The following is a 17475-nucleotide window of genomic DNA, read 5'->3' as shown; positions in this document are numbered from 1 at the left end:
TGACAGAATACAACCACAAACCACATACTCCTCCTTGGAGATCATCCAACATTTGTATTTTCTGAAGGAGTCCAGAATTTCATGGGTAAAGTCCAAATTTAATTTACAACAACAGCAAGTGAAACTAAACTTGCCAAAAGTAATCTTTTTTTGCTTAGACTTCTTGCCAAATCGCAGAGAACATAAGATATGAGTGACTTTCTAGTGTTTGCTTTCTCTATGCAAAAACTTTTTTCATTTGTTTACTTTCCGTATCCTACTTCTATTTTATAAAGAGCAAAAAGCTATGTGGTGTAGTTAAAGAGCCAAATATTAAATTTACTTCAGGATTTAAAGCTAACTTCACAAAAGTCTTCTTGAACCCTTTAGTTCTTGAAAAACACACAGTCAGATTTCAGAACAGCTAATAATCCAGCCACCTACCCATTGCCTAAATGAAAGCTGTGAGTTTTGAAAAAGCCTGAACAAGGGTGCTGATTGCAACAGACACACTGGCCCCAAATAAATAGAAGAAAAACAGACTAGCTGGAGGTCTGTGCAAGTCTGACGAAAAATAAAATAGCTGAATGCTGAAGATTCACAGGTTCTATTGTCAAACTGGCAAAATGGTCCTAATACTAAACCAAATCACAACATGAAGAATATGGGTTTACATAGTAAGACGCTGGTGTCTGGTTATCTTTAGCTTAGTTTGTTCTAGACACCAAACAAAGGAGGACATTTTGAAAGAAACTGTATATATAAAACAATCTCTTGCTTGTATTTTGAGATGAGAGCTGAATGCTTTTGAAAATCTGGCTCTAACAGTGTGTCACGAATGGATTCCGAATCTGTTTGCATATGTTTTACATTTCATTGCATAATTAATTGTAAGTAGTCAGGCAAAAAAGAGGGTCAAAGGATCCCCATAAGATTCCTAATTGTGTACATGAATCATAAAATCCTGAATAGGATTTTATTTTTGTCTTATCCATAACATACTTCATGAAATCTTGGCAACATTTCAGTTACTGGGATATTTAACACAGGCATCCACATAGATACTTCTGATAGGAAAAGGTGATTTAAAAATATAGGTTTGTCGCTTATGTAGAAAAATTTCAGAGATTAAATTACCTGACAAGTAGCAAGAAATATATCAGGTAAGTTAAAAAGTAAAATCTAGAGTATTTTATACTGCTGTAAGACAGTCTGAGATTCTCCTATACTTCTGTAAAATTTCCACCATCAAATATCTAAACTAAAAAAACTTTTAAAGTATGTTCCTGCAAAAATAAGGCTGAAAACAGACAAGTTCTTGATATTGCACAAGTAACAAGCATTTGTTTGCACCAGCAGAATCAATGTAGTATTCATTGAGTCAGCTTTAAACAGTGATTGTAAAACATGCCAAGTAGTCCTCAAAAGTTCATCAATCATACTCACAAATCCCGGGATCTCACAGACTGTTTCTCGATTATTTTGCTCTGGGTCACAGTAGATTCGCAGTTTCTGTATATCAAACTATAATTCAAAACATAAAATACTTTTTTTAGAGAAAGTGTTAATAATCTGTCATTAAGTTAGTTTAAACTATACTCTTCTTAAATTTTATCATCCACACGTTTAAAAAATTGAATGAAAGTCCTAAAATGTAAGAGAAACTGGAAGCTCTGTGTGTCCACTATGGATAAAAATCAATTAAAGATGTAGAAACATTTTTAGTCAGGATATTCACAACGATTACGACCTTATTGGCATCATGGAGACGTGGTGGGACGACTCCTATGACTGGAGTGTCAACATGGAGGGGAATAAGCTTTTTAGAAAGGACAGGAAGGGGAGACGAGGAGGGGGTGTTGCTCTCTACGTCAGCAACCGGCTGGAGTGCGTGGAGCTTCGCCTGGGGTTGGAGGAGGAGCTGACAGAGAGCTTATGGGTCAAGATTAGAGGACGGGGACGGATAGGCGATGTTACAGTAGGGGTCTGTTACAGGCCACCTGGCCAGGAGGACAGAGCAGATGAGGCGCTTTATAGCCAGATAGAAGCAGCCTCGCAGTCACAAGCCCTGGTCCTCATGGGGGACTTCAACCACCCTGACATCTGTTGGAGAGACAATACGGCAGGGCACAGGCAGTCTAGGAGGTTCCTGGAATGCGTGGATGACAACTTCCTCCTGCAGGTGATAGAGGAGCCGACAAGGAGGGGTGCCATGCTCGACCTTGTGCTCACCAACAGAGAGGGACTGGTGGGCAATGTGACACTTAAGGATAGCCTTGGCTGCAGTGACCACGACACGGTGGAGTTCCAAGATCCATGGGGCAGCAAGGAAACTATACAGCAAGCTCTGTGCCCTAGACTTCAGGAAGGCGGACTTCGGCCTCTTCAAGGACATGATGGGCAAAGTGCCGTGGGAGGCGGCCCTGGAGGGACGAGGGGCCCAGGAAAGTTGGTCCACATTCAAGGAGCACCTCCTCCAAGCTCAGCAGAGGTGCATCCCGATGAAGAACAAGTCGGGCCAAAAGACCAGGAAGCCCGCGTGGATGAGCAAGGAGCTCCTGGACCAACTGAAAATGAAGAGGTTAGCCTATAGAGGGTGGAAGCGGAGACAGATAGCCTGGGAGGAATACAGAGAAGCTGTACGAGTGACCAGGGATCAAGTGAGGAAGGCTAAAGCCCTGAAGGAATTAAATTCGGCAAGGGATATAAAAAGCAATAAGAAAAGCTTCTATAGGTATGTAGGGGACAAAAGGAAGTCCAAGGAGAACGTAGGCCCCCTCCGGAAGAATACTGGTGCTCTGGTTACCCGGGACATAGAGAAGGCTGAGGTACTCAATGACTTTTTCGCCTCAGTTTTCACTGCTAAAGCCTCTGGTCTTACTGCCCAAGCTGTGGAAAGAACTAGCAGGGACTGTGAGGATGAACCACCGCCCACTGTACTTGAAGAGCAGGTTCGGGAACATCTGAGGAACTTGAAGGTGCACAAGTCCATGGGACCTGATGAGATCCATCCGCGGGTCCTGAAGGAACTGGCGGATGAAGTTGCCAAGCCACTGGCTATTGTATTTGAGAAGTCGTGGCGGTCTGGCGAGGTCCCCAATGACTGGAAGAGAGGGAACATAACCCCCATTTTTAAAAAGGGGAACAAGGAGGACCCGGGCAACTACAGGCCGGTCAGCCTCACCTCTGTGCCTGGCAAGGTCATGGAGCAGATTCTCCTGGGAACCATGCTAAGGCACATGGAGACCAAGGAGGTGGTGGGTGACAGCCAACATGGCTTCACCAAAGGCAGATCGTGCCTGACCAACTTGGTGGCCTTTTATGATGGGGTGACAGCATCGGTGGACAAGGGTCGACCAATGGATATCATCTACCTGGACTTGTGCAAAGCTTTTGACACTGTCCCGCACGAAATTCTTCTCTCTAAACTAGAGAGGCATGGGTTTGATGGATGGACCACTCGGTGGATAAGGAATTGGCTCAATGGCTGCACTCAGAGAGTAGTGGTCAACGGCTCGATGTCCAAGTGGAGACCGGTCACGAGTGGTGTCCCTCAGGGGTCCATGTTGGGCCCGGCCCTCTTCAACATCTTGTTGGTGACGTGGACAGTGGCATGGAGTGCACCCTCAGCAAGTTTGCCGATGACACCAAGCTGTGTGGTGCTGTCGACACGCTGGAAGGGAGGGATGCCATCCAGAGGGACCTCGACAGGCTGGAGACGTGGGCCCGTGTCAACCTCATGAAGTTCACCCAGGCCAAATGCAAGGTCCTACATCTGGGTCATGGCAATCCCAGGCACAAATACAGACTGGGCGGAGAATGGATCGAGAGCAGCCCTGAGGAGAAGGACTTGGGAGTACTGGTGGACGAGAAGCTCAATATGAGCCGGCAATGTGCTCTTGCGGCCCAGAAGGCCAACCGCGTCCTGGGCTGCATCAAGAGGAGCGTGGCCAGCAGGTCGAGGGAGGTGATTCTTCCCCTCTACTCTGCCCTCGTGAGACCTCACCTGGAGTACTGCGTCCAGTTCTGGAGCCCCCAACACAAGAAGGACATGGACCAGCTGGAGAGGGTCCAGAGGAGGGCCACGAAGATGATAAGAGGGCTGGAGCACCTTTCCTATGAGGACAGGCTGAAAGAGTTGGGGCTGTTCAGCCTGGAGAAGAGGAGGCTCCGGGGTGACCTTATAGCGGTCTTCCAGTACCTCAAGGGGGCCTACAGGAAAGATGGGGAGAGGCTGTTCAGGAGGGCCAGTTGTGATAGGACAAGGGGTAATGGTTTTAAAATAGAGGGAGGTAGATTCAGATTGGATATTAGGAAAAAATTTTTTACCATGAGAGTTGTAGAACACTGGAACAGGTTGCCCAGAGAGGTGGTGGATGCTCCATCCCTGGAGACGTTCAAGGCCAGGTTGGACGAGGCCCTGAGCAACCTGATCTAGTTGGAGATATCCCTGTTCCTTGCAGGGGGGTTGGACTAGATGACCTTTGAAGGTCCCTTCCAGCCCTAACCATTCTATGATTCTATGATTCTATGATTCTATGATTCTATGATTAATACATGCAACCAATTAAACATTCTGTAACAGAATTATTTAAAGAAAAATAATCAATCCAAGATTTTGTTTTCTAAAATAATAGAAATCATCGCCTCTAATCCTTGGCTACAAATCCAAACACGCACAACACGAATTACACTGCCTGTTAATACCATTGGGAAACAAGTTACAACAGCACAAGCAAAAGCAGTCTTTTCCTTTTTAACTTAACAGTCCTGGGAAGATGTTTTACACCGACCTGTAAGATGTAGGATTAGTAAATTTTGGTGATGCATCAGAAGGCATCCCTGATGCTTGAAAAAAATTTGGTTTACAGTTTAGCTGTATAACGTAAAACTTTAAAGAGCAGCCAATAAAAACACTGGCACCAGGTAGGCAAAAGTTTGTGTCATTCGCACTGTCACTGTGCTGCAGGAAAAAGAAACTGATTAAGTCAGTTTTTCTAGCATAAGGTACCACGACTGCAAAGAGAAAAAAAACCCTGTTACACTTCTCTGAAATCGTAGGCCGTAAGTTGGACTAGCAGGAGAAGAAAGCACAGAAAACAGAGTCTGCTAATACCATGCCTACTAATACATGTTTTCAAATTAAAATGTCTACAATTCACAACACACAAGTTTATCACCGCTACACTGGAAAGCACTTCAGCCAGTAAGACCCTAATTAAATTGAGAAAAATTGCAAAACATCACTAGAAAACAGCTGAATCAGAGAACAGAAAGAATGAAAATTCACCAAAGAATCTCTGAAGAAGATTCTTGCATCATACTTTGTATCCAACTCCAACTGATTTCTTTTTTAAAGGATTTCAAAATACCTTTTCACTGAAAGGCGGTATGCAGATTCATTAAACTATTTCTGTGTAATCATAGTTTAAATAGAAATATCCTGGCAAATTTTGACTGTTAATGCTTTGCAGGATGCGTCACAGTCTGAGAAAGTAGAGAAAGGAAATACCTCTTTAGATTATAGAAATCATCTGGAAATATAAAATTGCAACCTGAGGCAGATTTTCTACTTTTCTTCTAGTCCACTATTGGAAGAGGATCTTATACAATGTGACATTCCTAAAATGTTTTCATTTTTTTTATTTTAGATAACATGTCTTGCTACTAAGATTCTTTAACTCAGAAACTGTATTACTGGGAATCTATAAAACTCCCATTTCTGCAGCGACTTGCGAGAAAAACAAGACACAACAACAACAAGCAAACAACCCTATAATCCTAGAATGCACAAAACTATAAAAATGGGATAATCCTGCACTGACAGAAAAAACACAAGAGACGATTGATTACAATTCTGAAATCTCTACTTTCCTTGCAATATGTGCCTGGAGTCCTATCAGAAATCTGCGGACAAACATTCCATCATTTTCGCAAAGGGGTACTTTAGTATACGGACAACGTTACCGCCAGCAATGCTGAGTCACACGCACAGTGCGCCATCCAAGTTTCCATGTACGGTTTTAGAATATGATAATAATAGAACTGAAGCCTGGCTACAAATACACAAAATTCAGGAGTAACTGAGTAAAGACATCTGAGTTAATGAAGATGATGCAAAACACATTAGTATCTTTTATCAGGAGCAGTAAGGACCATGAGAGGACAGAAAAAGCCTATAGCTTTCAAAACAACTAAAATAATGTCATAATAAATAATAATTAATAAATATATAATTAGTAATGTCATTACTACATTGCTATAAATATAATGAAGCCAACATCTGGAACACTGTCAACACACAAGTCTTCGCTACCAGTCTATACAGCCTTTACCTTCACAATCTGAAGTTTTAACCATTTTTTTGGTGTCTGCATACAACTGAAGCCAAAAGGAGTTTAACCTTCCTCAGAACAGAAGAGAATCTTAGTACAGGATTTTCAGGGTTTTTCTTCCAGCACAGCAGAGTCAAACAGTGCCAGTTTGCATACCAAATATTTGCAGTATAGAATCATAGAATGGTTAGGGTTGGAAGGGACCTCAAAGATCGTGTAGTTCCAACCCCCCTGCCATGGGCAGGGACACCCTCCTACACCAGGTTCATCTGACCTTCCTTTTCCTGGCAAGTGATTGTCTTGCCCCAAGTACAAATACATTCTTTAGAAATAGATGCATGCATAACTTAAAACCTGGTTTGACACAGGCAGGACTCACAAGGAAAGAAAACCACATTGTGTATGTATGACAGAAACGGAGTTGATACGCTTTATTCTTTCTTGACAGTTAGTGATAAGAAAGCAGCTTCCTCAAAATTTTGCTCTCTCCCTCTTGTGCCAGCAGACTCCATACACTTACGTAAGCAAATTATATGCAAGCGTCAAGCACAGAGGAAATTCCCTGCTTCGAGACACTGTTTCCCAAATTCAGGCAACAACATTGCATCAAATTTGTGTTTCAGCAAACTTGTCCTTGAAGTCAGTGAGACCAATTAAGGACCCACAGCATGGGGATATATCAGTTGTGCTGAATCCTCCTGACGCTTAATTTTCTCACTTAACGATTAAAATCTTGTATATTAAATTTCATCCTAGTAATTAGAAGAGTAAGTTCGAGTAAACAGAAGGCATCAATGTAATGTTAACCTATAGTAAAATTTCTGAATTATTGTGAGTTTAGCATATGCTTACCTGTACAGTTTCCTCCTTTCCAGAATACTTTCCTATTTGGGTCAGGCCACTGATGTAAATACCTAAAACAGGATGTAATGGCTTCCTTTCAATTTCTTGGTCATCTATATACAAAGTTACAAAGTCTTCTGTTACTAAGAGACGAATTTGATGCCAGCCTTCATCAAACAACGTCTAAGAAAAGTGAAGAAAACAGAATCATTTAAACCAAAATGTCTTCAGTTTAAATAACAATAAAACCTAATTTCAACATTTAAACAAGTGTTAATGGTTGAGATGATCAATGTTCCAGGATTTGTCATCCAAAAAGTTGTAAACTGTATAGGCAAAATTATTTGCCAAGTAATATTATAATTGAGAATACAGTTCTTGGTAATAATCTCTGTTTCAGAATTATTTTATAACTCTCAGAATTTTTCGGTCTGTGATCTTGAACATGCTCAAACCTATATTTGTTAAAAATAAGAAGCCAGAGGCCTTTTTTTCAGCAGTAATACAATGTCTCAAACATTTCAGATTTAAAAACATGGTGAAAACAAACTGGTACTTGAAAGTCTTTCTATTTAATCTCTTATGAAAAAAATCTTAAAGACAACATGATACTGGTGGAAAGAATCACAATATTGCAATGAATAAACCAAATATTACGTTCATCATCCCACAAAACCTCAGGTTTCTAAAGCTTAAGATTTGTTTTAAACAAATAGCATAGTTCTGTAAGTAACAAAAATGACAGATACCTTAGAAGTATTTATCTCACCTATCTTAGAAATGAAACTCAACACGGGAAGAAATGCTGCCTTCTTGAGCCCATCCATTAATTTCAAAAACAATCCAGCTCTTTAGCCCAGCCTAGCCTAGATGCTCTACCTTTTATATAGCTAAATCTAATAATAGAGATTAATCCCACACTAAATTGGCATACATGAACTGAAACATACATCTTTCAGTATGTTATATATCCTTGCTACTTTTGTAGACATAAACAGAAATTAATTTTACTTCGCTTAACAGTATACACCCTTTGATAGCAACTCTGTTTCTATTTCATTTTCTTCTGTAGACTGGATTTTTATTTATTTACAATGGCTCTCATTACAACACAAAACAAACAACAACGATCAGAACATATAATATTTTCATTTTCCTGAGTAAAAGTGATAAATTATCATAACGGTTTATTAAATAAAAGGGTGTATTAAAAGCATAGTTACATTTATAGCGTGTTTAGAGACATACAGCTCTAAAAAGGGTATAAAATTATTGCTCTCCACAATAGCAATACAAGCATGGAGAAACACAAAGAAAAAAAAAAGGAAAGACTGATTTTTCACTGTAGCTGCCAAAAATAAATAAATACAATTTTTCAGACTGACTTGAAACTGAATTTTCTAACAATTTCCAATAAATCTAGTTTAACACTGTGTCTTTAAAAAAATAAATATTTGACCTACAATAATTATTAAAAGGCAGAGGAAATTTGGAAAAAAATAGTAAAATTCTTCATCCAATAACAGAAGAATAAAATATTTCTCCCTAACAAAAGCTTAGTAGTTAAGACCTTCTCTTGGATAAGAGTCCTTCCTTCTCTAAAGATTTATATTTCAAATTCCTTCAGCCTGATTTGGAACAGGGACTCAAACGCAGGCCACCGCTTCCCAGAAAATTTGAACCCTCTTGGTCATGAAGTGCTCCAGCAGTAAATCTTTCCCACTCTTTGTCTGCTGAAGCATCCCTTTTTGTTCACTCTATTAATACTCCCTGAGGTAGGAACGCAAATATCCAAGCTGTGTATTCCTGCTACAAATGCAAGAGTGGAGACATTCAATCTCCTTCCCTCTGTCTCACCTGCAACTGAGATAATCTTTCTTACAGAATCGAATACTTCACTGGAAATTACTGAAAAAAGATGGAAAGGGAACCTTCAGGTTATACTAGGAGACAATAAAATTGGTTTGCACAGAGGAGAATCCCTTCTTCAGTGAGAAGAATAAGCAGCTGAAAGGAATTTTTATTCAACAGAGAACCAGACAAATCCAGATTGAACTCTCATTTTGTAAGCTGCTATTAAGAAAGGAACTTCTGTCATTATGTATTTTCAAGGAACTTAGACCCTTAACAAAAACTTTCTCTAAAAAAGGACTCTCTTCATTCACATTTTCTAGTCTCCATATCAAAGCCAGAAAACACTGGCTTTGATATGGAGAAAACACAAAAAAAAAGATTCTCTGGGATCTTCACAATTACCTGCTGGAAACTACTGAGTAGAAAGCACCCACAAAGCATTTACAGTGATTATCAATGTGGACAGTCTGGAAACACGGGTGAAGTACCCCATCTATTTTTAAAATGCCTAAGCAGCCAAAAATAAGACTATGCATTTTTAAAAAAACATAAAGGGCAAAGGAATAACATGTACTTAAATGAGTATTCCAGCATGATGACAACTTACTCCTCACCTTTACACGAGGTGCAGCAAAAGTAATAACTTGTGTGCCATTTATTAAACTTGTTGTAGTGAATGATAATGTTTTCTCTTCCCCATTAATAGTGACTGCTATCTGTGGTCTCTTATCCAGACTTAGAATTCTCCACAAATCCCACGTCTTCTTAACTTTAAATCTTTGAGTGGAAACAAACACATAGGACGGAGGCAGACCTTCTGGAAACACATTCCTAAATAAGGGGGATGGAGTGGAAAAAAGACAGTACTTGAACATTCATATAAATCTTAAAATAACTCTCACTTCAAGTAAACAAACAAAAAAATCTTACTAAATTTAGAAGGGTTTTTTGTAAATTTAAATACCTTGTCAATTCTGACAGGTCAACACGTGAGGTTACTTCATAAGCTTTTGCATTAGTGGTTGGTATTTGAATTCTCTTTTTAACCTTCTTCTTCACACCTAATCCTACAAGAATGTCAAATCCTTTTTCATCTCGAGCTGCCACTGGAATTCTTGTTGGACAAACAGATTCTGCAAAGTAATAAATGCAAGTATAGTTCAAAATACGACTTAAAACTTTCAGAAAGTAACCCTCCACCTACCTAATTTTTTGTAACTGCCTTTCAAGAAACAAGAGAATTGAAAACCACCAGTTAAGTATAACATGAGAGACATGACGTGCAGAATCCTCAGAGACATGAAGCGAGAATACTCAGATGTCATATTTTAGCGCAATTAGGTTCACGTACTATTTTGAATTGTCATTGATTGTAGTTAAAAGGTATTAAAATATCTGACTAATAAGAATTTTTAATTTCTAAAACTGGTTTCAAACTGCTACAAAATTATAGACATTAATTTCCATGATGTACTAACAATTGGCTTAATCCAGCATCCCTCCCAACTATAAAATCAGATTGAAAATGGACAAAGGTAGAATTATCTGCAACTATTTTTTCCATCTTCTGTCATTGTTTAACACCAGCTGAAACTAAGCACCACACAGTCGCTTGCTCTCTCCCCACTCTGCAATGGGATGGTGAAAAGAATCTGAAAAAAAACTCTTGTAGGTTAAGATAAAGATAGTTTAATAGGACAAAAAAAAATAGTAATAACAATGATAATAAAAGAATATATAAAACAAGTGATGCACAATACAATTGCTCACCACTCGCTGACCAATGTCCAGCCCATTCCTGAGCAGCGACTGCCCGCCCCCAGCCAACACCCCCAGTTTATATACTGAGTATGGTATCATATGGTATGGAATATCCCATTTGCCAGTTTGGGCAGTCTGTCCTGGCTGTGCTTCCTCCCATCTTCTGGGACACCTAGTAGAGCATGGGAAGCTGAAAGTCCTTGACTGCTTAGGACAACTGAAAACATCACTGTAGCATAAGTATTGTTCTCATACTAAATTCAAAAACATAGCACTCTACCAGCTACTAAGAAGAGAATCAGCTCTATCTCAGCCTGAACCAGGACATCTTCTTTTGCTCAAAATGGACTCTGATTTTTTTGTCTGTTACACTGAAATCTGCTTGAAGCTATTCTCACTGGACAAAATATTGTGTGATATATTTTCTGTGGAAAATAAAGTTAGCTGAATGCTATCTCTGTTTAATCCTCTTTACACAAAACCAATACTAGGGAGTGGACCTAAGTTGTTTTTTAAAAAAAAAAAAGTGAGATAGCAGAGTGAAATTTAATGCTAAAGCCAGGATTGTATTAGAGTGATAACTTAATGAAAAGAAAGCAAACAACTTGTTGTTTTATCAAAATTATGCTAAACTCTTCACAATGAATACATTTTCATCATTCATTTCCTATTGTTTCTTCAGAAAAGCATCAATTCATAGAAAGGGAAGAGGTTAGGGATACATTCCAGAGGAGTGGAGAGTTCTCTCATCTCCATCTGGACCACTCATGAACTGGAAAATTCATGTTTCAGTGCCAGGGAATTATCAGCATAAAGGTCTAGGTTGGCTTCTCTTCATAATATGAGCAACGCTGGACGGCTTCTTTTTCCAACCAACCCAAGGGCAGCCAGAAGCTACCCCATTCTGGTGGGGCAGGCAGGAGATACAAACTCTAAGAGAATTCAGTTGCACTACTGAATGGTGGGAAAGGTCAATCCCTCCTAAGGGGACATACCACAGGTAGTTGGGGCAGCAACAAGAAGCCATGTACTTTCCCCTTAGTTTTCTTTTCTTCCCTCAGCAAAATGTCACCTGACTCCTAAATTAAAAATATATTAAAAATTATATATCAACTGGTTGATCACAGCCAAAATCATTGCTGCTTTGCCCTCATGGAACTTCCTCTCCCAGAGTCAAAGTGAATCTTAACAACAGTAAAAAAGTAATCCACCACTCAGATATAAAATTTCCAGTTTACTAGTCTTTCAGTTCACCTGCTAAAGACATTAGGGTTAGAAATGAAGCTGCCAACTGGCTCTGATCACTCTTTGAGAGAGGCAGCTCAATGCTACCACTAGGGAAGAGCGCGACATCGGAGAGTGAACACAAGGAATCACTTAAAGTAAAACAGTAAGTACACTTTTGTATACGTAGTTAATACTTGCAGATTGCTGCTGTAAGAGTCGTGTCAAATATCACAGCTGAATTTTAAAGGATACTAGTTAACTTAATTCTGAAATTAGAAAATCCACCTTGATGAAATATAATGTCACTTCTTCTAAACTTTCTTTACTGCAAGTATTGTGTTTATTTTGGGGAACTTCTCCCTGCATGAAGTTTTATTAAAGAATTTAGCTGCACTTAGCTGACTTAATTTTTGGACTGACCACCTTAATACATCAGCCACAAGGAATTATTATGATTTTCATAAGTGTATCGAGAAATAAACACTATTATCCTCAACATCAGTATCACCATATTTTTTCAATGAAGTCCATACTCAAAGTGAGAGCAAATGAAAACTATTTTTCATTCTTACTAAGTGCAGAAATATGGTAAAACTGAAATATGACTTGCATCAATTCTTGGTAATAAAACACATACAAAATAGCAGTGATAAATTTTCACTGTGTAACAGAGTCCTTCTGAGTGATATATTTTAGGAGCAATTTGCTATCTTTTTTATATATACGGGAAAGTCATTGTTTTACAAAGTTATCAGAAAACTCAACGTAGCACTGCTGCTAGCATTCTAAAGCTAAGAAGTCATTTCACAATGTTGGTATTGGCTAATTCCTCTATAAAATCCTTCTAAAAAACATCATAACAGCTTGTTACAATTCCAGGCGCTTTTGCCAAGAGTCTTTCTTCTGGGGTTTTCAACACGTACTAGCGGAAGAACTCCTGTTTGTAATGATAGGCTATCGTCTCAACTGTCAAGAAGAAATGCTAGATTGTGGATGAGTATCAGCCGCACCTACGAAAAGGATTAAAGTAAGTTCTATATTCTCAGCACTTTGAGAATTGCTCAACTATTTTAGGCTTTCTAAATGTTACCAGTGCAAAAAATTTGGAGCCTAGGGCAAAATGCTACATATTGAAATCAAACACACACTGTGTTGAAGCACCGTAGTTTCCCAAACTTATCTGTTTATCGAATGGAGAAAATAACATTTTCAGAATGATTTTTGCAAACAAAATCAAAATGAAAGAAGATCATAGTAAAGATTATCAGTTGCCTTAGGTTATATTAATCTTGCACTCTGCTTGTGAAATAAAGAAATATGGGTACAGAACTATATTCTGCACACCTAAAATATATTATAATCAATTACTCACCTTCACAGAGTTTCTGCTTTATAACTTCTTTAATTCTTGATATTGCAATATAATCTTCAACGTAAAATACATAAGTTGATGAAGGCTTGTTGGCAATAGCTTTAAGTTCATCCTCCTCAATTTCTGAGCCAACACCAATAGCAAACAAAGTGATTTTATTTTTTCTTGCTTCTGCTGCTACATCTTTGACTTCATCTTGGGACTTTCCATCAGTGAGAACAACTGCTATTTTTGTTAAAAATCTTGAAGATTTTGCAAAAAGGTGGTCAAAGGCAAACTGAATAGCTCTTCCTGTTCTTGTATTTCCTCCCAAGTAGTGTATGGATTCCATTTCCCTGATGAGATTCTCAGTGGATTCATGAGTTCCAAGAGGAATTTCAAGCACAGGGTAATCGCTGTACTGGACAACTCCAACTTGAATAAACTTTGGCCCTATGTCAAAATTTCTTGTAATATTGACAAGCCAGCTTTTGATTATCTCAAAGTTTTCTGGGCCAACACTGTAAGAGCCATCTAAGATAAAAACTAAATCCGCCGGAGCAGTTCTGCAACCTAAAAAAACCCAGACAAAAATCAAACATTTCAATGAACTCTTCCACTTCCTTCTTTCAAAGGAAATATTTTTTCATATCAATTACCAATTGCATTAGAATTTATATTGACAAATACATTCAATCAAAAAAAAAATCAGCTTAGTTTATCAGAGAAAATCACATTGTTTTTGTAAGCCACACAGATCCAGCTTGGTATCTGAAAATCATACCATTTTCTGGTTTTTACATTATCACCAGAAACAACTACGAAAAATTCTGAAATTCCGTTCCTTAGCTGGCAATTGCATTTCATGCAATCAGCAGAGAGGAACACATCTTGGTTTTTGCCATGTCTCTTTGTCTGCAGAGATTATAAACATGAAAACTCATTTTTGGTAGCAAACCAAGCACATTGCGGAGGAAGGCTATAGTCTGAATACTCCAGAATTCAGCAGTAGTATCCAATCCTTTTACAAACACATTTTAATTGACTTCTGACACTGCTACATGGCATTTACAGAACTAGTTATTATAAAATCCAGAGTCTTGATTGAATGTTGCTGGTAGCATATTCTGATTTTAGTAGAAGAAAAGTGCTCAGAGAACAAGCTCGACCTCCAGCATAAGATCACATAAGCATTTAACAAATATAATGTAACTGCATGATGACTTAGGCATGGATTCAGCTCTCGTAGCTGTAGTCACTTATAAATGGACCTTTTAGACTAAATTGCCAATTATGAACATGGATTGACACAAGCATTTCTATAGGATGGTCCTATCCCTCTTACATGCACACCCTCAGATGGAGGGAATAACTCTCCAGAGGAGAGAATCATCTTCCATCCACTGCGAAAGGAGCTTAGATAACTGACACACAAGGTGCCAAGGAGATGGCCAAAACCAGGAGCGATTATTTTGATCCCATGGCACGCGGGGTTATGGGGACTGCTGTGTATTATTGTGCTTTTTGCTTTGTGAAGACTGCAGGTCCACAACAGGAAGGAGAGCCTTGCCTTGTCCTGACATCTGCCTGCAAACACTTCTGGTCAGGTCAAAACTTCACCTTCCTTGAAAGCAAGTGACCACAGTCTACTGGAGAGATACTTCTGCAATGCAGGTGGTGGTGAAGAGAAAAGACACTGGGAAAAGGAGCAAGGGATGAGCAGAGTGTGTTACTCTGTGGTCCGGGAACATGAATCACAGAGTAATTTCAGTTGGAAGGGACTTTGGACATCACTGGACTCTGCCAAAAGCAGGTCCAGCTTACAGCAGGTAGACTGAAAAAAAAAAAAGTCCTTCTAGAGACCAAAAGGAATTTTACCGAGTTTGTTGTAAAATACCAAAAATTGCTGCATTGAGAGCAAAACTGGAGGAAAAAGACCTACCCTGAAAGTACCATTGTAGCCACAGGAAAATTTTCCACGCTCTTTTTATTCAGCCACTTTGTCTTTCAGAAAGGTACCTTGCTTTAACATTTTCTTTTTCATAAACCAGATTTAGAAAATAAAACTTGGTTTCATGGGATTTGAGATGCTAATTTTAAAGAATATGCAAGAAGGTCTGTCCCAGAGCCAGAGTTATCTTAGCTTCCTCTCATACAACCTTTATTTTTCTTATTTAGCTTCTCACATAACATTAAGATATTCAAAACATGACTCCTGGAGAAATGAAAATATAAATACTCAAGACACAAGCTTCAATCAAGATTGGAGCTTTACAGTTCCATCTGCCCCTTTGGGCATTTCCAAGACACCAAAAGAAGTAAAGATATTCTCTTCCTAAAGGAGAAATAAGATATCCAAGTAACTTATCATATATTACAGGATTTTCACCAGGAAAATTATACTGGAAAAAAAATCACCACCAACAGAAGAGTACATGTGGACCTGAAAAATGGATACTATATATTCAAGGTATGCTTTGAAGTTGCCCTCATCTGAAATATAAAATTAATAAGACTTACTTGCTCTTGTTTCCCCATCTTCAGCCGAGATATAATCATGAAGTAGGAGAATTAATAGCATCTGGAAAAATGTTATGATCTGTGCCATGTGTATTGTCTTTTCAAAGTCTTGAGATAAAACTAGGTCGGGAAGAAACAAACAAAAAAATACAGTGTTACTATACTACAAAACAAATTCAAACATCTGTGTTTTAAATCCTGCGCATGAGGAACAACTTTGAATTGAATCTGCAAGCCCAGATGTACAGCCAGTCTGCAATGGAGCACAGACCCAAAAACTGTCAGTCAGGCATGTAAGGCCAAAATTGAGATTTGAAACTCAGCAATGCTCACCAGCCTTTCTGTGGAAGCTCAGTTTTCACCAAGGCACATTTATACACTTCTCCTGCTAGGTACATACATGAGTAGATTGTATTCCCAGGCCTGGTCACGCTTGTCCAACTGCTATCCCACTCTGCAGCCATTATGCAAAGCCTTGACAGCTATCGCTCCAAAGTACGGCAAGTGTTTACGTATCAGATACTGATGGGGAGATGTTACTTCAGTCTCAACCCACACATCTGGCTACTTCAGGGAGTCTGGGACACTTCCCACTCTTCCACCCCAGGGATGAGATTGCCACCAGGAGTCAGGGTCTCAGTGAGCCCCAGCCCTCTCTCAGCACAGCCAAGTCCCGCAGAGTGTATATCGTAACACCCAACGTTACATAAATTATATAGATCTACTTTTGATTTTTTCTTTTGTTTATGTCTCCTTTGTTATCATGGTCTCTGAATTATATCCCCAAAAGGGTCCTGAAGCAAACATGCAATTTTGGTCTCATGTTGCTGTCATAAATATTATTTGACAAAATTATTACTTATTTTTATTGAAAAAAAAAAACAGAATCATAATGGGGAAAGATATCTTTTTGGAGTATTGTATTAGAGATCCATTCATTTCAATACTCTGAAAAAAAAAAAAAGTATATTGAATCTCTTTTGTATTCTATCTTCTCATCTTCCAATGTAAAATGCAATTTTCCTAACTACATTTTATCCTCCAATACAAAACATGAACACCCTGACAGAAAAAGGAAGGATCAACTGCTGCTATGAGTAAGTGCACATGCTGGTGTAAGAGAACTGGCACAGGTTGCCCAGAAAGGCTGTGGAGTCTCCATTCTTGGAGATACTCAAAGCCATCTGGACATTGTTCTGAGCAACCAGCTGAAGGGTTTGGACAAGATGAACTCCAGAGGTCCCTTTCACTTTCAACCTCAATCATTCTGTGATTCTTCGATTTCTACTAAACTACGTTCATATAAGCAGAGATTTGGTCAATTAAATGTCATTAATATAACAGAGGACAGAATTTTACAATAACTTAAAAAATCTATGTGTATTTTAACAGAAACTTTTTTCCCCATTGAGTTATTCGGTGTTTATTCAGAACAACATCTTTGGGCTGCTCAGTAATTGGCCAACCCATCTACTGCTTTTAAATTTTCCCACGTTTATGGGAAAATCTCTAACCCATGAAAAATAAAGCTAAATTCAGGACAAATTTTCAGTAGCTGTTCAGGGACAATTCATTGCACTACCCTTCAGTGTCACTGATTTAAGT

The 17475-nt window shown here is 38.8% G+C and overlaps 1 protein-coding gene across 2 annotated transcripts in view; it reads right to left on the bottom strand.

Moving 5' to 3' along the window:
• COL21A1 (collagen type XXI alpha 1 chain) overlaps positions 1-15958 on the bottom strand; it is a 91673-nt gene extending 75715 nt beyond the window's left edge. For both annotated transcript variants that reach the window (XM_086608315.1, XM_086608316.1), the window contains exons 1-6: positions 15871-15958; positions 13372-13923; positions 9976-10144; positions 9626-9842; positions 7167-7340; positions 1426-1503 (exon numbers count right to left, since the gene is read on the bottom strand). In XM_086608315.1, coding sequence (XP_086464441.1) covers positions 1426-1503; positions 7167-7340; positions 9626-9842; positions 9976-10144; positions 13372-13923; positions 15871-15958 — 1278 coding nt within the window. The remainder of the gene's footprint in view (positions 1-1425; positions 1504-7166; positions 7341-9625; positions 9843-9975; positions 10145-13371; positions 13924-15870) is intronic.
• Positions 15959-17475: the final 1517 nt, after the last annotated feature.

The sequence above is a fragment of the Tauraco erythrolophus genome, chromosome 2 (genome assembly GCF_009769465.1).
Source record: "Tauraco erythrolophus isolate bTauEry1 chromosome 2, bTauEry1.pri, whole genome shotgun sequence".
Lineage (NCBI taxonomy): Eukaryota > Metazoa > Chordata > Aves > Musophagiformes > Musophagidae > Tauraco > Tauraco erythrolophus.
The sequence above is the reverse complement of the archived record's forward strand: the minus strand, read 5'-3'. Positions and strand labels throughout refer to the sequence as shown.